Source organism: Pectinophora gossypiella, chromosome 2, assembly GCF_024362695.1.
Source record: "Pectinophora gossypiella chromosome 2, ilPecGoss1.1, whole genome shotgun sequence".
Classification (NCBI taxonomy): domain Eukaryota; kingdom Metazoa; phylum Arthropoda; class Insecta; order Lepidoptera; family Gelechiidae; genus Pectinophora; species Pectinophora gossypiella.
In genome coordinates, this window is record NC_065405.1 from 6744081 (window position 1) to 6766953 (window position 22873).

A 22873-nucleotide genomic window follows, 5' to 3' on the forward strand; every position below is an offset into this window, starting at 1 on the left:
AATTATGAAAGTTTAAATATTAGAACTAATGATTTCGCGTGGGTATTCTAACCGGCCTGCACAGACATTCTATTTACGGCTACTGTCAATGAAACGTGCCAAACTGTTACTGGTTACTCGAATGTCTTAGCCTACTTTCCGTGTAACATTATTCTAGGTTGCTTCTTCGAGCTTCTACTGACAACATGAAAAACTAATAATAAAAATAATTCAAAATAAAAGACATTACAAACAATATAACAGGAAAACCATAATAATGGTATGTGGCATGTTGTGATAAACCCGAATATTTTTTAGTAGAATGAATTGCATTACGATTCTACTGATTGTCGTCCCTTTGTTATTATAATTATCTAACACGAAACGCAATTTTAAATTTACATAACAAGAAGCATTGTATAGAACCACTACGAAGATTTTCTATAAACTTATATTTAGCAGGAGTATAAATAATATTATATTTGATCGTATGGAGAATCGTTAATAGCAATAATTCCGATTTTAAAACAGTTAGTATTAGTATTTTACACTAATTAGCTTTTTACACAAATATTAATTTGCAACATGCACCCAGTTCAATGAATGAATCTGTGTGTCTCCCTTAAAAAAAATCGAATATTCTAATAATTTTTTTACGTCAAACTAATATACTGTACCTGGTGCTAAAGGTGGTACAAAAGGCGTACTCGAGGGCTCTTTTAACTTTTCATTCACTTTACTAGTAAACTCTGGTAAATACACTAAACTTAGTTTTTCAAAGTCATAGTGAGATTCAGCAATGGGCTTGGGGGTTGAGTCTGGTATCCGCTCAAGGGCAAGATTTTTAATAAAGAGATCAATAAAAGGGGCCTTCTTCTTTTCGAGCTCTTCCTTGTCACTCTCCCAGTACGCCTTCATTGGCTCAACTTTTGTTTCAGCAGGTTTCAAGGTGTTTACCTCTTCAGGTACTTCAGTCGTATCTTCACTCTCCGCAATAGCTCGTCCCAACTTCAAGAGAAGGCTTAACCCTTCTCTTTGTAAATTCACCATATGTGGTTGGTATTCCCTTTAATAATTCGCTTTCAAAACCGTAACGCATCAGTTTTGAATTTTTGGCATGCCCTGAAAATCAGTCAAACGATCCTAAATTGAAGACACACAGATATTTATTTAGCATTCACTATGAACTCCACTGTTAATGTATATCCTACGATAATTTGTTAGTAATGACAGGTAAGTGTCCAATCTCCCAATTATAAAAGATGCCCTTATCTTATCTTATAAAATGAAGATGATTCAACCCACTCATGATGCAGTAGCTACGCTTTGGTTCAAATTTGTGGCATTTAGTAAACAAACAACTAGTTTCATGAAGAATTTTACAATTTACAAGTTAAAGAATGTAATGTTGACGTAGAGGTTGTCTACAGCAAGGTCTTTCTAGTATGCACTTTCATTTTCAGTTTTGAAACATAACCTCAACACCACAAACTTGATCCAACAAAATAGATTGAATAATTAGGATAGGATTTCAGGTTTAACAAAAAACAAAACGGAAGTAAAGCTCTCGAAAGTACTCACTGGTTGCAGGTGTAGCCTGAATAATTTTAGTTTCGTTTGGATGAATAGTCTGTTTTTGAAGCTCCTCATCCGGTATAACTGTATCTGTAGATTTTAGTATAAAATATCCTTTATAATTTGTCTTCAGGTAGGGTTTTCTTTGATAACAAGTTAACCTTGTTGTTATTTTTGAACTTATGAGCGTAAAATTGGAATGTTGGGTCGCTCACACACAGCCCGTACGGAATCACGGAACGGAATGAGAAATGTCAGACGAGCGAACGAATGAAACAGCGACAGCATGCGCTCTCGCGGCTGGCGCTATACCGGCAAATTGAATCGCTTACCAAGACCGTTCGTTCCGTCAATTTAACTGTTAGGGATCCGCTATACTTCATGAAAACTCATCCAACCTATACAACAAGTTCAAAATCGACCTACTATATTATGTACAATATTTTATTTTTTCCGTCCTGCGATGTTTGTGAAGATGTTAACATAAGACATGCTTTACGAGCACAAATCATTTTTGTTTTTATAAATATTGAACGATTACAATCCATAACCATTACTATATTGATCTGTTATTCATTGAATTGGACAATTCCAATTCTCCATTTCTATAATTTTGAATATCATGCATAATATCTGAATAAACGACGCCATTCCAACATGCGGAACACCATAGGGAAACCCGTTTCGTGCTTGTTGCCTACGCGGCGGCCGAATCGTGCTATGAATTGACTAACAAAAGGTGGCGTGATCCTGACGTCACGTCACCTTATTCAGCTGCCATTGGTTATTGGTCGACCGCTGTTCGTTTTGGGGAGAGTAGTATCTGCTGTCCCTTTCCATTGCAAGCGCCGCACGTGTGAGGTCATTCAAAATGACAGAAGATACCTGATTTAAATTTTAACCAAATTTAATCACTGTATGTGTATGAATCAGCGCCGGATGAGTTGTAGTAGGCGTTTTATGATTCGTGTAGGTATTACAGATAAGGTACAAATACAACCTGCGGTAAACGGTAAACGTGTGTTTTGATGCGAATGAACATAGAATTGTTATGGCTACGTATTCATTAAAAAAGCTGATAAAGCGTCTGGAGCTTATAAGTATTATAAATAAACAATCGAAACCGCTATGATTGAGGAAATAAAGATAATATAATCAGAAAGCACGTTATCTTTTTAATGAATGCGATAACAGACAAGACGGTGATTTATTCGCAATTTTTCCAAGTCCGATGACGATGAGTAATTGTTATTGATCGGGAGGCCTATCTAATCATGTGTGCGGAGGCGTGGTATCTTCCACAGATAGGTATTTATAATTCGCAACGTTACAATTCAGGCGAATACGGAGATAAAAAAACATCGTACGATCTATCATCATACAATGACGTAAGGATTACGTGGCTCGCGTGGCGGTCGAGGCAGACACCAACCAGCTGACCGACGCGTGTACAGGAATGAGATTGCACATCGCAATACGTCCACGATTTATCTACTTTTTGGCAGGTGTTGCAATTACTATTTACTCTTACAAAAATAAGTTTGTTCCTAAGTATTTCAGATTCACTAACCCGTTCATTCTCGATGTCACGCTGTTAATATAAAACCCCATTTACTGAGCGAATTTACTCTATAATTTGTAGTTGAATTTTAAATCAGTTTACGGAAAGAATTAGCTTTTAAACTTGTACAATAAAGGGAAAATGTAACAGTACCAACAACTATGTATACGAGGATAGGTAATAAAAACGGATATTATCCTTTAAATTTGGAAAAGTACGTTTATAAAATAAGCCTCTTTCTTGTTTTAAACACGTCAAAAAATACACATCATGATACACCGTCAACGGTAGAGTAGATTTCAAAATACGGAATATTCCAAAGATCGATACCAATTATCGCTTCCCTGATCAATACTCGTAAATTACAAGAATAAAGACACTATTCATAAACATTCCCACGGAGTACAATAACAAATCATATCGTAAGAATTCGTATTACGTTACGAATTGACAATATTGATTTAATTTTGTATATAGTATCGGTTCGTTGGTAGGTACCTACTACCTACATAGTCGGTAAAAGTTTATTTACTTCTATCATCTATTGAACATGTTGAACTGCAAAATCGAAATATTCCATTTCATTATAAACAAACAAAAGAACGAAACAAAAACAAACAAATGCCTCAAAACATGTTTGCGCAAAATATACCTTAGTTTTTACAACATTACTTCATTCTGTTCTAATAAAAAACTCACACACGCTTGATAATTTTCCTACTAGAAGTCGATATGATTATTTTTAGTTTCTTGATTTAAGTTACCGCTGATGATGTTAATTCAGCTTCTAAATATAGATTCATTCGAACGATTGATTTTGTGGACTGTGTCAGTTTGCCCACCCTGTTTTAATGATCTTGTGTCATAGAAAATAAACAGTGCATTCTTAGATACCTATTGTATTACACTCGAACTGATAAGTAGATAAAGACTGAACCGAAAAGTCGATAACAAATTATACTGTAACAGTATTAGTACCTACGCAATCAAAGGAGTACTGGTTGTGGAACAGACTCTGTGACGGCCTTCGACTGCTCAATCCGCCAGCCAATTAATTCCAATCGCATCCAGCCTACACCAGTCGGAGGCCAGTTTTTCAGTCTGTTTCGCGCGTAAAGAAACCTGTTTACGACGTACCAATTCAATCAAGCTAAGACCTACGGCACACGCGAATTCTTCCAGAATAACAACCATCTCAAAAAAAGTAGCAACGCCAACCAAAAATGGACTTGTTGAGTCTCTGTCACTTCAGTCAGATGAATCGATGTCAATTATGATAAGTGACTTTTTATTGACCTCTGACAATTGCGGTATTGTCGAGCAATAATTCTTTCATTGCGGATATAGTTACCAACTATATCAACGGACTCTTTATACTGAAGAAAATATTAAAGCATGCTCGATCGTGATCTCTGTATCACGGTCTTGACCCACAGGCATTAGACAAGGAGGCTCATTCTCTCATCATTTATTTGCGCTTATGTAATTTTTCATAATTACTTTATATTTGTAATAATACAACAAGGACGCATTGTTTGTCATAAAGATTTAGTAGCATTAGGTACCATAGATGTTAACAGATTTATGAAATTATTTTTGTTTTCTCTTTGTGAGATTTGTGAAATGTTCACAACTCTTCCGTCAATCGAAAAACACATAACAACGTAAGTGCATATTAAGTACGTAACAATTTTGTATTGTCTGTGTGACTGCAATGTATAAGAGGACTCGTGCCGTGGTTTCATATTATACGCTCTTCCCCGTAATAGATCTAAATATGCGTATGCTACTGATATGTGTATTATAAGCATCCTGGAAAATCCGCACGTAGTTCCCAGAACATGTGTCACTACGCTCATCAGAAATAAAAACAAATAATTATGTCTGAAGCACTTACAAAGTAACGCGTTCCACCAAAAAAATACCACATTTCCCACTGAGATAGTACATAACATAACAAACATTATAAAATATTATAAGGTGTATTAAATTAAATCAAATTAAGTATTCTTTTTTGTTCTTTAGATTTCCACATGTGAGAACAAAAACAAAGTAAATCGATGCTATTTTGCATTCTGGAATAATCTGTTCGCGATGAATTAAGTCGTAGTTTATTCACGATGTATGTAATCTAAACCTACATCAGATTGTCCAAACAACTTTGGTAACGAAATTTTCCACTGTGTAATCAAGTTTTCAATGTAAATTACCGTAATTATTTTCGCATAAGATTTAGTTCTGAACTTTTATCCAGACCTCCTCCTCCTTTTTTTTTTGTTTCTTTGAGAGATATTTTTTTATTAGATCTTTTCAGAGTCTAGATTTCGCCTTACACTTTTTACCTTACACATCATCGTCATGATCCGTACGAATCTGAAATATAAACGGGTTCACCTTCCACGTAGTCATTGCCACAATACACGTGCTTACACGTGTGTACGTCATTAAATAATTATTACAAAAGAGGTAGATGACAAACTGGTCATCCAACTGTACCGTGTCCTACATAATTAATTGACTATATTTGCAGTGGATCAGCTCCCATGTCGGACTTTACAGCCTCCAACGAAAGTGCTTCGCTGACTCTGCTTGAATTGTCATCAGTAGACGTCTCGATGTCTACGAGTATTTCATAAAATAATATTGGAACAACAGTTGCAACCTCGAAACGTGTCCGAAGAACTGATTTTGCTCCAATGATCAATGCAACTTTTCAAAATTCAAAAATATTCACATACAATTTTTAAAACCCTCAGACTTATATTTTAGACGCCAAGGTGAATGATACAAATAAAATGGTACTTACTGTCTTCGACGCACATCTGGTTATCAGGCAGTAGCCTAAGACCGTTGGGGCAGGCGCAGGAGACTCGAGGGGAATGGGCACCTATCCTGGGCGCGGGGAGGCAGAGGTGAGAACAGTGGCCGTTGACAGCAGCGCAGTGGTTGACGCCGTCTGGTTGCCGGTACGGGTGGTAGACGTGAATCACCATAGGATTTTGCAGCTGCAAGAAAATCAGGAAATTAAAATTCCAGGCTCATCGCATCCATCTTCTTGAATACTTCAAGTTGCCTTTTGGTGACTCGTCGTTCTGTTCCTAATAAGGGTTTATTCGCTGGAACATGAGTTGCACCGTTGTGCTTGTCTGTCATACTTATATATATCAAAGTATTAAATATATTGGTCTTGTTTTGATCGTAAGTTTCTGTCGTTACCGTGGCTTGATTCTTTCGTAAAATAAGACCTACGTTCGTCGTTTTAATGACATCCAGGAACTTAATAAAAACGCCACTTCGGTTTCTTCCACTCATTATCATGGTAATGACTAAGATTTAAATTATACACATCGTTACAAATACGTTACAGTACACCTGCACTATGCGATAGGTATTCTTATAAATAGGCCCAACAATAATTGTTTTATCTTCCGAATTTAACACCCAACTTTAATAAGAAAAATTCTCATTTTTTTCTTACCGTGTGAGTAGAAGTGATAGCCTCAACATCCTTTCCGTTGAACTTGTTGGCGCGGTAAACAGCTGTTTTGTCCCAGTCAGTCCAGTAGACCCAGTCTTCGAATGTGGTGATGGAGAAGGGATGACGAAGGACATCAGTAGAGTACAGGATCACTCGTCGCGCTGAACCATCGTAGTTGCAAGACGAAATTGTATTCAGTTTCGCATCCACCTGAGAAATTGACGGTACTTTGTTAGTGCGTCATAACTCATAAGTAACACTAATATACAATTACATACGCTACGTGTTTGACCCTATGTGAGAGATCACTAACCAGGAAATTTTGATCCATTGTTCCTTTTTAGTACTTGCTTAGAAAAACATATTTTTTATTGCAATTATACTTAGTAATGTTTTAACAACACGTATTCAGTATCTAGTTTGGAATCATTGGGTTTTGCTATCGATTTATAAAATGTTTTAAATACTTGAATTAATAATTTAAACTTTATATGTTGCATGTTTAATACATAATCATCTTTGATAACAGAATTGAGGAATTTGCACGTATCTTTGTTTAAATGAACATCTACAATTTTTTTGATTTTATTTTACGTAAGTACAATGAAAGATTACCATTAAATTGCCTAACAACTAATCCCTGTGGTTTTGGATACAAAGGCAAAAGCATTCCCGGAATGGCAATATGATACCTAAATTAAAAACTTTGTTTTCGTCAGTTTCAATACGCATTTAAGTAGAGAAATTCCCACGTGTGTTGGAAGTCTTGGAACTTCTTGGCCATATGAATGTTTCCTTATAATTTACCTTATATTTTCCATTAGTACAAATGTAAACAACTTACCCAATAGACTCGTTTGCGAACAAGGTCAAGCGTGAGACCATTGGGCCATTTGACGTCGTATGATACGATGGTCTGCCTATGAGAGCCGTCCATGCCAGCGCGTTCGATCTTTGGAGTTTGACCCCAGTCGGTCCAGTACATCCAACTGTGAAAGAATAAACATTTTTGTAGCATTCGAAAACCTTTGTTAAAAATACGCATTGGAAGTTTCAAGGTTCAGATTCTTCAGATCGTTATTTTGGATCTTGTACCTCTAAAGATTCCTTTTGAAAACATGTCGCTGGACATACCCAAGATCTTCAAAGGTTCAAATTCTCCGCCTACCCGAGATTCCTATACCTACTTTGTCCAGTAGTCTGACGTACATCGAGACTTTTATGTTTTATGTTATTTGACCTTTAAACGTGGTGTGGAAATGCGTACTAGATACCATCTAGGCAATAAGGGTAGCCTTCATGCGGCCTTCAGTTGTTTTATTGTTTGTCTTTTTATAGCAAAGGAGGTCCGTGTTGTTCTATATTTTATAGTGACCGTAGATAATCAAATTATAATTTATAAGTATAGATCGACAATGATCTATTGGCACATGGATGACTTTCGACAGTGGAGCGCTCGTGTGCAACATGTCCATATATTCTCCATTTTCTTCAAAAATGACGTTTATGTAGAACGGCTAGTTCCGATTTCGGGCGTGCGCCAAAACATCCTTGTCGGACTAATTGTGTAAAACAGCTGAAAAGTCCACGTCAAAATGTATTTCCACTTCAGGATTATTTTTTAAGTAGGTATATTTAAGCTATTTTCATACTACATATTTAAAAATGTATGTAAGTAGCGTCATCAATTGTTTACGTTCTTTTTTTAAGAAGATTCGTTGATTAGATTACGTTAGATCGAAAGATTACTAAAGAAAAGCGTATATTAATTATTAGGTTTGCTGTTCTATTCAAAACTCGAAAATGTATTTTTTGTTTGAAAAATGAGCAAAAAATTGTTATCCCAAAATTAAGCGTTTTTATGAATGAAGACTATAATAACTCTATTTGTCAAAGCTATTTGTAGTAATTTACCGTAAGGTATGTAAAAGTATTCTTCAATTCTTTGTTAATTTCCGGACGTCTTGCGTCAGCATTTACTAATTGTTTGTTAGCTTTAAACTGGACAGAAGAAAATAGGACCTATTTAGGCTGCAGAATAAAGTATATACCACCCAGGTAAAATATTGGCTAATCGCGTGGGGTACCCATTCAGCGTTCTCGGACAGACTGCTCCTCTGCATGTCGATAAAGAGTACCTAATTGAGTTGTTATGCTTAATAATAGATCTTATTGCCTCCTATCCAGTTGAAAGTATGCAATCATTGGAATATCAAGTCCAACTAGAAATATAGTACTTATATCATTCTTCATTCGATCAGTGGACTTATTGCCGGTTGTTACCTAGTTTATTGTGTTTAGATTATGCAAGGCCACGGTATATCAACTACGAGGACCTTGACCAATGGTAAACAATGACGGGTTTGTCATTTCTTATATCGTAAATCAAGAAATATCGTGAAAGTTTATAATTAAATACTGAGGGTTAAATAATGAGTACCTACTTAGAACAAATTTCATTTTATGTCATAGTATATCCACAACAAAACTATAACACGGGTATTAATAACCTACGTCACAGATAATAAAATAATGCATTTCATTTCAATATTTTCAATCACTGTTCATCGCATTGATAGGCCTAGCTTGATAAAATTAATATGTATAAACAGACAATAAATATAGCTATCAAGTCAATTAAGCTAAAAGCTATATACATCAAGTGATTATTTGATAGTGGTTGGTATTATTAATAATAATGATTTAAGATTATATCGACATTTACAACAGGTGGCGCATTTGCTTCATTAAAGATAACCTATGTCTTGTCAACACAAACAGGTTAATATCAACGATTTCATCGCAATTATTCTGATTTATTATATATTTCACAATGATTATTTGGCAAATGTCTTCTTTGATACTTCTTAGTACGTTTACTTCAATATACCTACGATATGCGTGAAATATAATAGGAACTTATTTTGGATGTAGTACAACAGCATTATACAAGGTGTTAGTGACATCGTAAAGAAAACTTTGAGGTATGAGTTAGGCCATGATTCTGAGTTTATATCAAGTGGAAAATAATTTAAAAAGAAAAAACACAAAAAAATTCATGAATATTCCGACAGGAAAATTCCACTTGATATTATGTCAGAATCATGGTCTGAATCTTCCAAGTCAGTATTCGTTACAATGTCACTAACGCCCTGTATATAGTGTTAGTAAGTATTAAGTATAAGTTATCATTATTTTGTCTAATTTGGTACCATTACATTTATTTCGTCCTGCCCTTCAGGGATCGAATCAGTGTACTTACCTATTTAATGATCTTACGTATGACAATAATTTCCATCACTATAAAGTACAAAAACCTTTATAAACTATACTTTTTCTTTACGTGACTTATTGTAGATTTGCCGAAGATAGCATTAACTACTTGGCCGGACAAATAAACTATACTAAATACATACCCGTCCAAAGGATTCAGTGCAATCGCCCTAGGCTCCTCCAACTGGTCCCTGATGACAATCTTCCTCATGTTGCCTTGCAGATCTGAGAGTTCAATATGGTTCTTGCCAGTATCTGTCCAGTATAAATGGTTGTAAATCCAGTCTACTGCGAGACCATCTGAAGTGATCAATTGGTCGCCTATAACCACAGTACGTTGGCTACCTTCGTCGATTGGAGCCCTGGAAAAGTAGTTAAAAATAGAATTAGAATAATCATAATCATATCATTTTATTGCGTTATATTGTATATTGTGGCTTTAAGGCTGTGATTTAGAATCATTACAATTTTATCAGATAAAATACTCATTAATCATTATATTTATTAGGATATTCAAATAAGGACTTGTGTTCAGTTTTACTCAACGCCATCTAGCGAGTGATACATGAAGTACAGCCAGTACCATAGAATCAAGTCTAACGATACCTTCGACTGCTAACAGATGGCGTTACTGGTACCAATTCAACATTCTGTTTCGACTTATCAAAGACTTCTCAAATCCTTCGTGATTTAGATGTTCTCCGTGGTAATACTCACTTGTAAATCTTCTCATCCGTAACATCGCTCCAGAAGATCATTCCGGTTCTGAACACGTAATCTAATGCCGTTGCCGACTTGGTATCGTTAACGATTGCAACCATTTCATGGTGATCTAGGCTGATCTTGCGGATGTCGAAGCGTCTAGCGAAAAGTAATGATGGGTGGCCTTCAGTTGCTTTGCAACGGGTTCTGTCACGAGGATCTCTTGCGTAACCAGCATGACACTCGCATTTGAAAGTTCCTTTCTCATTGATACACATCTGTGAGCACGCCCCCGGATCCGCACATTCATCGATGTCTGAAATTGCAAAAAAGAGAATAATAAGTAATCTTACAAAATGGTATCTCAATTCATATAAGTGGAACAACATTCTCGAAAATCGTATCAAGGTTTAGCCTAGTCTACACGTGGATAAGTAATGAAGTATACAAATCTTTTGGAGGTGTTCTTTGAATAAACTTTCCCTTTAGGTTATTTTATTTTCAATTTACTTTTCAATAAAGGAAAAATATATTATAAGTTACCTTCGCAGGTCCTGTTATCGACGAGCTTGTAGCCTTTTTCGCAGTCGCAGTAGTATCCAACAGGTGTGTCAACGCAGCGTTGCGTGCACCCACCATTGTTCTTGGCACATTCGTTTTCACCACAACGATCGCGAGGTTCATCTTCGAAATTGGGACAGTCGGGTTTCTTATCGCAGACTTTGCTGAGTGGAATGCACATGCCACCGCCGCAATCGAATTCTGTTTTCTTGTCGCATGGCGGTTTCGGCCGAGCTGAAAATAGATTAATGACTCGAATGAGATTCTATTGTCTAAACTTATTAGTTACAACTTGTTAGTTTAGACAATAGAATCCCAAACCCAATAGGGTTTATTTACTTTTGCTTCTATAAATATGTACTAGTATCGTTAATATATATCGAAAAGTAATTTAGTGAGCTAAAGTACAATATTATGAAGTCAAGACAAGTGTGTGTTTCTGTATGTTATCGGCTTGCTGCTCACACAGGAAGCGCCGGATCGATCCCCAGTATCTGACTTGCACCAATGAATGCCCAACTTTTACGAACACAGTGGGTTTGACCACTGTAGACGGCAAAACTCACGGCATCGTCACCACCTATCACTTTAACTGAGAGCTTGGGATGCGTGGGTACTCAATTCATCTTGCGATGGATAATATAGTTAATTGGGAATATAGACGTGAGATTATGTTACTTAAACAATACTTACTGCAATTCAGCTCATCGCTACCATCCGGACAGTCCTTATTGCCATTGCAGTAGAGAGCTCCAGGTATACAAGTGTGGTCTTTACATTGGAACTGATCGAGTCTGCAGGTGACGTTTCCTCGGCAGAGCTCTTGTGCTTCGTCGTCGCCACCCGGGCAGTCCTTATCACCATCGCACACCCAAGCTTTATGCACACATGTCATTCTGTCCCGGCACTCGAACTCCGTAGATATACAAGGTGATGTTACCTTCGGTGTTGTCGCGCATCCCTACAAAAAAGTACTCGTATTTCAGGTAGGTACTCGTCATTTTCTTCTTCTAATCCTTTTATCCCCTGTTGCGATGTAGGGCTCGAATAACAGATTTCCACTCCTCGCGATCTCATGCAGCCTCTGTGGTACTCGTCATATTATCATTTAAATTTTACTACTACTTTAGTGAAAATTATGTATTATGAGGGCTTTGCCGAGCTTCAAGTTACTCATCCTACGTATTTCGCACAAAGCTTAGAATAGATCTTTTCTTACTAATGTAGCATAAAAACGAACTCATCTTTTCAAGTGTATTTGCTCGAAACCTAAAGAATTCGTTACCGTTATTATTACCTAAAAAATTCATGAAAATCTGATTCAGGTACTCTTATAAACTACAAAACGAAATGAGAAACGTAGGTTCGCAATATCTTCTCACAACATCAATAATTCACTTCGATACGAACGTAATAAGTTGGGGCTGTGAAAAAACTAGCGTATTCCATAAGTTAACGCTAGTTCCTGCAATTTATCTTCTTATTTCTGACATCTATAAAATACGATCGCTAGTCTCTATCTCTTCGCGTGACTAGATACCGACCGGGTGTATTTGATTAGTTTTGATAAAATTGAAAAGTTAGAACTCGAGAAATATTTCCTTCACATAGGTAATATACACAGGATTTTTGTATTTACCATTTCATCGCTGCCATCTGGGCAGTCAATGTCTCCGTCGCAACGCCACCGGGCTGAGACGCAGTGTCCGTCAGCGCAAGAGAAGTGTGTATGGGGCTGGCATGTTGGTGCTGCACATTTCACCTCATCGCTGCCATCTCCGCAGTCGTCGTCACCGTCGCACACCCATCGCTGCTGGATACACTTGCCGTTCCCACAGGTAAACTCGTCCGAACGACACGTTTCATCTAATCATGTGAATAAAAATGTTAATTTTTTATTTAAGTTTCGCCCAAATTTTAAGGCAATATTATTATAAGCGCACCAAGGTTCATGAACTAGGTAATCCACCTCATAACCATAACTCACGCGAAAAGAAGAAGATTCTAAGGGAATTTAACTTCATTCTCAGTATAACCAGGTCAGTCGAAATAGGATGTTAATATTCTAAAACGTCTGTCTTTTCGTATTCCGACGTAAAAGGTAGAGCCAGAACTCGATGAAAAACGACAGTTACTCTTCCTATAATGTTTGAACTCTACGGAAGATTATTTCAACGAATATCCATAAATCGCTTTATAAAAGTTATTTCGCACATCCTAGATCTACATTTTCGTCGGGAAGCAACCTTGTTTCAAAATGTGCACGAAATTTTGATTAGTACGAAGAGCACTACCTCTTGAAATTTAACAAACAACAGTTTGCACGAATAAGTAAACATTTCACCCGAAATATTCCGAAAGCTCATTCATAAAAAAAATGGTAGTACTAAGTAATGAAAAATCCTTGAAAAAAGGACTTAGACAAGGAAGAAAATATGTTTCAGACATGCATTTCCAGAAAATCTCGTTATTCTTGGACGTTTCTCTCGGAGGAAAAATTAGCTTCACCCGTCTCGGTTATATTTAATTAAATTCCTTTGTAGAAAAGACACGTAGTTACTTAATAGTAGTGTTTCCTTTCTTTCTTAGACAATTATTTGTAAGTTCTGTTCTACATACATACATACATACATACATACATAAACTCACGCCCGTAATCCCTAATGGGGTGGGCAGAGCCACAAGTAATCAAAGACAACTTGCAGCCACTGTTGATACGAAGTCCAAAGATGGATATGATGAACCTTATGGTGATAAGGGATCAGCCTATCGCCCATAACATTAGTCCATCATGTTAGAGGACACAATCCCTCTGTCGGTTTTTACGACATGCCCGGGAAGAGAAGCAGCTGAACGTGTTCTATGTTTTTTATATGCTCCCAGAACAGCATAGAAGCAAAAGTTCTGTTCTAGTTTCAAGACTGTTGGGAGGATTCCATTTTCCATCCACCACATACATATCTTGAGCAAAAAGTTTTCTATAAAATCTGACAGCAGCAAATAATGAGATAAACGATGACATAATCATGGCAAAGCTTTTAGGGGCGTAAGAAAAGCCTGAGGGCATTGAAGCACACACGCAACGTCATCGCTCACGCTTCAAGGCGGGTCCGGTGCGGGTAGATAAGAATTTATAGACGGATGAGCCGGGCGTTGATAGAATACAGAGTGTTTGGCCGGGGGTGGGTGTTGCGAGACCAATGATTGATTGATACCGCCACAACCGAAGAGGAATAGTTAAACGTCGACTCTACAGAGGGTAAACATTGTTCTTTTGTTTTCAGAAAATACACGACCGTGATTGAGCGATCGGAGCAAAGTCGGTATATCGACGATTTACTCGATTTCCTTGTAATTAAAAAATAATATTAATGCATATTGTGCGCAAAACAACAACCTAATTTTGAGAAATGCTCTTGGTACTAACTGGGCATAGATAAACAATGTAGGTCAGCGTCATGCAATTTGCGTATAATTGTTATGGTTCAAGTAGCCAATTCCCTACATGATTTTAATGATGAAACGTTTTACATTAAAAATATAATATCTATGTGTGCGATGAAGATCATTTCAGTGATTGCTATGGAAGATGTTCTTTAATGCATAATTGCTATGGAAGATGCAGACCTTATGGAAACAGAAAAATCCTTAGCAGGTTTTATCGATGTAACATTTTTTTCCTGGTTTGAGAAGATCAAAGACATAACCTGCTAGTGTGATAATAATGCCTTAAAATAAACACGTGCCCTTACTGCATGCTTTCTCATCGGAGCCATCTGAACAGTCAGGATTGTCGTCGCACATCCAGGTAAGTGGTACACATTCGCCTAGTTTTCCTCGGCAGGTGAATTCTTCTGGACCGCATGGCTCCACTTCTGTCAACCCAAGGTCATGCACATGCTAAATATGATGATAAATGCTAAATAAAACAAATCTTTTACGAGCATTGGCCCGTATGTTTATACCATTACTGGAGGCCCCAATGCCCAGGATTCCAACAGTAGCAATAAAAAATCACTAGGCCTAAATGGAACAAAATAATTGACGAAAATTGAAAAGTCCTTTTCTCTAATGAGTTACACATCAATTATCTACAGTCTTTTTTATTCGATTTCGCGTTTTATAGCAAATTCCGGAGTTTAAGAAACACTCGTTTGATCTTCTTTGACGTTTATTTCTTCGTTTTTCTTATTTTTTGTTTGTTTATGTAAATTTTCTCTGTATGACGTTCATCAAACGATAAGTGCGATTTGTTTTCAACATGGATTTGCGTATTTTTTTTTTCAAATTATAGAACTGCTAATTTATTTATTTTTATTTATTACCGCTACCGCCGCTTTTATACGACTCAGAAAATAATCTAAAGTGAGTTCTACACCAACTTTTTTACACGACTTTTTGTGAGCCAATTATTGTAATTAATTTCGAATACCCTTTGATCGTGCGGTTGCATGCCCCTATGTGGTGGCGATGGTTTTTGGGAAGACGAATTTTGTCATGCCAATAGGTTGGTGATTCTCATGCTACCCTGTTTTGCTAGTTCCCTTTTTGTTTTCGTCATGCTCTTACCACAATCGTGTTCGTCAGAGCCGTCGGGACAGTCAGCTGCATCATCGCAGTGCCACGATGCAGGTATGCACTGGCCAGTGGCGCATACGAATTTGTGTTCAGGACAGCGCAATTGTTGCATCGCTGCGTGTGAAATTTACATTGATTTCGCAACTCTTTAAATACAAACAAAGATGCCTCGTTTGTGTTCCCATTATCTAATTAAATCTGAACAATCCAAAGTTACCACAATGGTACGACTTCTAATTGAATTAGCCATCGGTTAATCTTCTGGAGCCTGAACTTCGATTCGATTCATATCTATTTATAGATAAGTACCTACATAGGTAATTAGATTTACGTATAGGAGTACGAATTAACAAACATTGCAGTACTCGTAGCGTATTCATGAAACGTGCTAGTAATTTAGTTACTAAACAAACGTTTTCAAACCACCAATCAGGTGCGGGGAGAAGGATGCTCGTTTTAAATTCTAGACGAGAGCACAATAAATGCTAATGCTAAACTGGGAGCGTAATTAATGCTGCCGAGCTATCCTTATTATACCGTAATGTTTTGTTAGACGCAGCAAGTATACTGGAATTACACGGTTTACCTCGCAGTTGAAAACTAATACGTTGACAAAGGGAACATGTTCGTCTAATGGTACTATGTTTGTTTAATACATTACAAGATTACAATAGTATCATTACGCGTATACAACGTGTATATTTAGTCTGTAATGTTAGAAAACATTACTTTATAGTTATCAACTTTTGATAGGCAAATATAGAATTCAAGTTCAAGATCAATATACGCATTTATGAACTCTACTGACGCGCGATGTCCATGAGTACAAAGTCTGTACTGTTAGGTATTTACTACTAAAATAATGGTAATTTATGGAAAAGTCTGACTTAGATACTTATGTAGTCAATGTTACTCATATTACTAGAGATTTAAAGTCATTCAACAAGAGGCTTATCATCTCAACTATAAGCAACGTTTTGCAAAAAGTTAAACACTTTTATCGCAGCAGTATTTACAGCCAACATTTTAGAAACTTTGCTTATTTTGTAGTCTTGTTTATAATCTGATAAGTATTTAGGTATTACTATTATTAATATTGCTAAGCCTTCATAATAGTTTATTTTGAATTAAGTACCTAGTAGGTAAATACTTAGATCATTTTTGTTTCATGACGGATTGCCGTGGAAACAGACATTTTGAAATGTCGTTTCGTAAGTGTTTACATAAGTACGGCTCACGTACCCGTGCTTCGGGAAACTCACAAAGAGAGAATGAAATCGATTATTTTTTATCTGACTCGGATGGAACGAACCCGCAGCGCTCTGTGAGTTTCCCTAAGCACAGATAAGTGATAAAACACACAAAAATCATTTAATTTTACGATAAGTTGAAATCTACATGTACTAACTGTGGACTTATACGGTCTAAGTAATATTCTAGATAGATGACGTCGGCTTAATGACGATACATAGATCGAAAGAATTTCACATGGACAGGAGGAGGACCCGGTGGTGTAATGGTTAACACGCTCGTCCTAGCTTGACAAGAGCTGCGGGTTCAAGTCGTGTCCGAGTCAGATTTTTTCCGACTTAATTTTCTCTCTACTAGAAACATTTCGTGCTCCTGCCAAATAAAAAGGCTTTCCCATTATGTGAGGTCGACTTTCGCAGTGGCAGTAAGTGTACAAAGTTGCGGGTCGCGGTTGCCATAACCCCCTCCATGAAATAAAACCACCACCAACTTCCGCAAGCTTTTTATACACATTCTTGCACAGTTTGAGAAAAATAAGGAATTAAAAGTCAGAGGCGCTCCTTGCAAGAACTTCTTAAGAGCCTTTTAATCCTAAGCTAAGTAATAAGATTATGTTGTACTAGTAATCATTGGCTACCTACTTAAGTAGCTGCTTATGTTCTCTTTGGCACAGAGTAGGTATTTATTGCTACGTTGTAGGTGTCTTAGGTTTCTTTGACATATCTGTTTTTTTCGACGTACCTACTTAACTACTTTGGCAACGAATATTTGTTGATCGTATACCTTATTTATTCTCCGCGGTAGCCAATAAATACTTATATCTCAATTTTTCGGGTCACTTATATTGAAGAGTAGGATGTCGATAATAATAGCAATTTATTGCGGGACCTTTCATGAAAACACAATGTTGCTCGTACTGAAATCATTCAGCAACCTTATATGTTCAGTCACCGTTTTGACTACAGATTTGATTACTTGTATGTGTAATAGATGTGAGCGGTTTCCCGAATGATATATCGAGTTAGGACGTGCTGTTTGTTTGCGAACTTAATTTCTCGGTTCAGCCGTCTTGATTGTATCAGAATCCCTGCGGAGGCACTGCTATCTATTCGCCCCATTATCTCATGTGTGAACAATAAATAAATTAACACGAGACCCTACGCACCTTTACAGCGCTTAAAATTGAGCCTTCCCGCGTGTTTTAAATACCACAACACCTGAGCTGAAATTTGTTCGTCAGAGGGGAGTAATGTTGATGAAAACATTCCTAATCACTCGCTGTTATATTATGTCGCTCATAAAGAATGATTACATGTCATTTTAATTTGCAAAAATAATACCAAAAAAACAATAATACCAAATACCTACCTACAACCTACCTACCTACCTTAACCTAACCTTACCTACCTACCTACCTTATACCTACCTTTACCTTATACCTTGTAATAATACAAATAATACCTACTTACTGAGTATTTATTACAAGGGGGTTTCGCGGTGAATGTATTGTTTATGAAGGGCAATCTTCATAAAAGCGTTATTTGTTTTTAAATATTTCTTTTCGAGTCAGTGGTTTAGTAGAAAATGTTTGTTTAGGCACTTAATTACTGCTACTAAATGGTAATCGAAGGTTTAAAATGGGATTATAATTCGCAATTCATAATGGAAAACAGGCTGAGAAGGGGCAAAGATTATAAAATTAATCCTGATAACTGGGAGACGTAATTAAGATTTTAATCCACGTTGGAAGTCTCGCTAAGAACGAAGCACTGCCTACTCTACCTCAAAACTTTACTCATAAATTGTAAGATAATTATTTCTTTTTCGTAGTGTGTCTACGCACAGAGAAACTCAGGAGCAATCTAGTGGATAAGTCGTAAATCTTCAAAATTATGTGCCCGTTTCGCGATGCAATTTTGTTTGCGAGAAGTAATTGGACATCCCTCGGGTTGGGGTCGGCATCGGTGTGAAACACTCGATAGGTACAACTCGAGAAAAATTGTCGCTTTATATATTTTTTTCTATTTCGTTTGTTGCTAGGTATGACTAAAGAGTATTTAGGTACCTACATTATTATACTTACACTTAATAAAACTAATAATACTTAGTCAAAAAACACATCTTAAACATTTTATAATAATGTCAAAAATATAATAGGTACTTATAGGTCACGTATAGGTACTAAAATTTAATGGTTTTTTTTTTCTGATATTTCCTGTTTTTCGGGAAAGTAAACGTGTCCACGCTTGTATAACCCTTAACTCTCACCAATCCTCCGGGCGGCACAATTTACAACTCGCCAAATAAACAACCTTGTGTATTTTGTCTCTTTCGGTATTTGTCTTAATAATGTGAAGTCCGTCCCTTTTAGGTATTAGGTACATCAATCATAATCACTTAGTGGACTACGACGATACATCTAAAGGTAATAGGTACGCAATAGTTGATTAAATAATTTAGTAAGTTACTTATCTATTTAATCTATTTACAAAGGGAAATTAACTAATTTTCTTCAGATATCTCTCCGTTAAGAATCCAATCTATTCAGGTACTTACTTGAAGTCCAGACTGATTATTTGTCGTTATATCATTATTCGTCGTATCCAACTACCTACTAAGAAATGTGACCTTATTCCTCCTACCTAAGATTTTGTTGCTGGTTATTTCAGCGATCAATATGTACGTCTGTCGTTCTGGTTATTTCTTAGTCTAAGGAAGGTGAGTTTATTTTGGTATCTATAAAGCTATAATATGCAAAAAATAATAAAGTTGAATAGCTGTAAAAGCTCACGGCGGGCGGTGGAAATGTTTGGTACCCATTGTCGAACGAATGCTTCCAGTGAATTTAACGCGGAAAAATATTTCAAATGATTCGTCTTTTCGATGTAACAAATATTTTTACCTATTAAGGTCACCGCGTTGGTTATAGCCGACCCTCATTCAATTATATTTTTCTTTCTTCTAATAAGAGAGATTGTAAACCTTAATACTTAATACTCAATGATGAATAAGATGTGAATAACGGATATGATGGATACTGACTACAAGTTCCCGGTTCTTCGTCGGACCCATCGGAGCAATCCTTCTCGTTGTCACATCGCCACGACATCGGCACACATCGTCCCGTCTTGCAACGGAACTCTGATGCTGTGCACGTGCGACTTTCTGTGGACAATTAAAAAAAAAGTTAATAATATGTTATTTAGTAACAGATTATTTTATACAGGACAGAAAATATATAAAGACGAATAGATTACACACAAGACTGACAAATGCCGACCGCAATAGGTACCCCGTGTAGGTAGGTAAGTAGGATATTTATTTTAAATGCAATAATTAAAAAAAATCAAAAATATTTATTTTTCTAAATTGGTTTACAAAGTTAGCGCTTTTTGAACGTCATAAATTAAATTACATACATAGCTGTAAAACTTAGTAGTTTTTTTTTAGATTCTGATGTGGTAGTCCACATCAGAATCTGTAACGCTAAGGGAAAAACGTGGCCAGAAAACCTCCCAGCACAGGGCCCTAGTCCTACTGTTTCATGTTTTCCTTTCTTTTCTTTTTTTTAATCCAGTTTGTATATTACATAATTTAAATAAAGAGTTTTTGTATTGTATTGTACCCATGCTGTTTGAGGATATACACATGAATCCAGAAACTTATTTCTAGCTACACCATCCCACTGCAGAGCAAAGGTCTCTCACCCTTTCTTCCACTCCTTCCGATCTTGGGCTTTCTCTTTCCAAGGTGTCAATATTTCTGTGTGTGTGTGTGTATTCAATATGTAATTATGTCAAAATGTTAGTTGGTGGTTGATATTGTTGTAATGTTTTCAAGATGTTCATGACTATACTTACTTAAATATTTTCAGCTAATAATAAAATTACAAGAGTCCAGAATACCCTGTAGAGTTTTGACCTGCCAAAGTTTGAGTGATTGGTCTGGCAAGTGCTACGCTCTATTTGAGAATGCGTTCAAATAAGCATTTACAGACGATTACTCAATTTTTTGGTTGTTTTGCAAGTATACAGTACAGATACTACAGCTAGGACCTAACTTTGATATTCTGACAACTCTCATCTGCAGAAAGTTATACAATTATAGATGTACCTTAGATATTATTAAATACTTGGCCGAACAAATAGGGAGCGCTGAGGGCTTTCACTCGGTACAAAATTTAACATAAATGAGCCTGAAGGCACCCAGGTTGGTGCGAACCTCGGCTCCATATATCCAAGAGAATTAAATTTGGGAGAATCGGCCCCTAGTGGACCGACAGCAATAGGTAAGCAATGGCTGAAAACTAAATTTCGCGAACGTCTGCACTAATTGTCACCTACTCGAGTAAATAAGAAACACAATGGTAAACCTAATGTAAACCTCGCAATAGGTAAGTAAGTAGGTACAGCTGATTACGCTAACACCTAACAAAGACAATCGATTACTCAAACATCGCAAATTGAATGAGTTTACCACCTCTGTCGTAAAATAAATTAAAATGTCAATACCATTCTATATATTTATACATACAAACGTAATATTGTTACAGGTTTATGTGGGTCAGTCCAGGGTACTGCCACATTTTTATTACTCTCGAAGTCATTTCGTAGATAAATATTTTTCTTACGGCAAATAATATTACGGGAAAACCGCCTGAAAAGTTTGTTGCTTTAGATGTCAGAATCGTTAGACCGCGAACTTGCGCTTATTTCTTTTAATTTACATGAAAGATGTGACGACGCACACGTTGACGCGTTCAGGGGTCTTTAATCTTTACTAAGCAACAAGATTATGTAGCGGCATGTACGTATTATTACGTCATGTCAGAGGGCCATGATTCATTGTCGGTTTCAGACTTTCAGTGTTCCAGGCTTATTTACCAAGCTCGGCTTTATAAAGCAAAAATGTTTTCGAACTTTGAAATTACCGCCAAGTATCGATGTCAATCAAAGTAGACCTAACTCCATTGAGTTATACGATTTCATTCATGGGCCTAAGTACGAGGGGAGATCAAAAAGTTCGCGGAATGAGGGGGAAGGGGGTCGAAATTAAACACGAAACTATTTTTCCTTTTCAATATATTCTCCCTTAACCTTAACACATTTTCCGGATCTATCAAATAATTTGTTTATTCCATCATAAAAAAAAGATTTCTCTTTGCTGTCAAAATAGGCCGAAATTGCAGATTTGACTTCTTCATCATCGCCAAATTTTCGTCCACGCAGTTCCTTTTTCATTTTTGGGAACAAATAATAATCGCTGGGGGCCAAGTCTGGACTGTAAGACGGGTGGTTTAATTTTTCGAACCCGCATCGGTGAATGGCAGCCGTCGCAACATGGCACGTGTGGACGGGTGCGTTGTCGTGCAAAAGGAGCACACCTCTTGACAGCTTTCCTCTTCTTTTTTCCTTGATAGCCTCTTTCAATCTATCCAGTAAAGAAGCGTAGTAATGTCCCGTTATAGTCACACCACGATCTTTATAATCAATCAGCAAAATGCCTTCTGTATCCCAAAAAATAGTGGCCATGATCTTTCCGGCCGATTGTGACACCTTAAACTTCTTTGGAGGAGGTGTGCCTTTTTTATGCCACTGCATCGACTCTTGCTTCGACTCAGGTTCATAGTGGTGAACCCAGGTTTCATCTCCAGTAACAATCCGGGCCATAACTTCTTCCTTATTCTCTCCACAGAGCTCTAAAAACCGGCGAGAACACTCGACACGCTCGCTTTTTTGAAGTGGCGTGAACATTCTTGGAACCCATCTTGCGCTGACCTTAGTCATCCCAAGATGTTGATGTAGGATATTTAAAATACTTGTTTCGGATACACCGACCATTGCTGCAAGCTGCTTCTTCTTCAAGCGGGTATCTTCTAATACAAGTTTCTCCACTTTTTCGATGATTTCCGGTGT

The 22873-nt window shown here is 36.9% G+C and overlaps 1 protein-coding gene across 10 annotated transcripts in view; it reads right to left on the minus strand.

Moving 5' to 3' along the window:
* LOC126376923 (low-density lipoprotein receptor) overlaps positions 1-22873 on the minus strand; it is a 217859-nt gene that overhangs the window by 4205 nt on the left and 190781 nt on the right. For 3 of the 10 annotated variants that reach the window (XM_050024473.1, XM_050024517.1, XM_050024524.1), the window contains 11 exons: positions 20001-20123; positions 14876-15004; positions 12769-12995; positions 11823-12090; positions 11112-11363; positions 10584-10884; positions 10010-10228; positions 7438-7582; positions 6594-6803; positions 5922-6120; positions 1561-1644 (listed from right to left, as the gene is read on the minus strand). In XM_050024473.1, the coding sequence (XP_049880430.1) occupies positions 1561-1644; positions 5922-6120; positions 6594-6803; positions 7438-7582; positions 10010-10228; positions 10584-10884; positions 11112-11363; positions 11823-12090; positions 12769-12995; positions 14876-15004; positions 20001-20123 (2157 nt within the window). Of the gene's footprint in view, positions 1-813; positions 1102-1560; positions 1645-5921; positions 6121-6593; positions 6804-7437; positions 7583-10009; positions 10229-10583; positions 10885-11111; positions 11364-11822; positions 12091-12768; positions 12996-14875; positions 15005-15698; positions 15822-20000; positions 20124-22873 lie in introns of those variants that run through there. The other 7 variants (XM_050024481.1, XM_050024531.1, XM_050024535.1 and 4 more) reach the window with 6 other exon arrangements.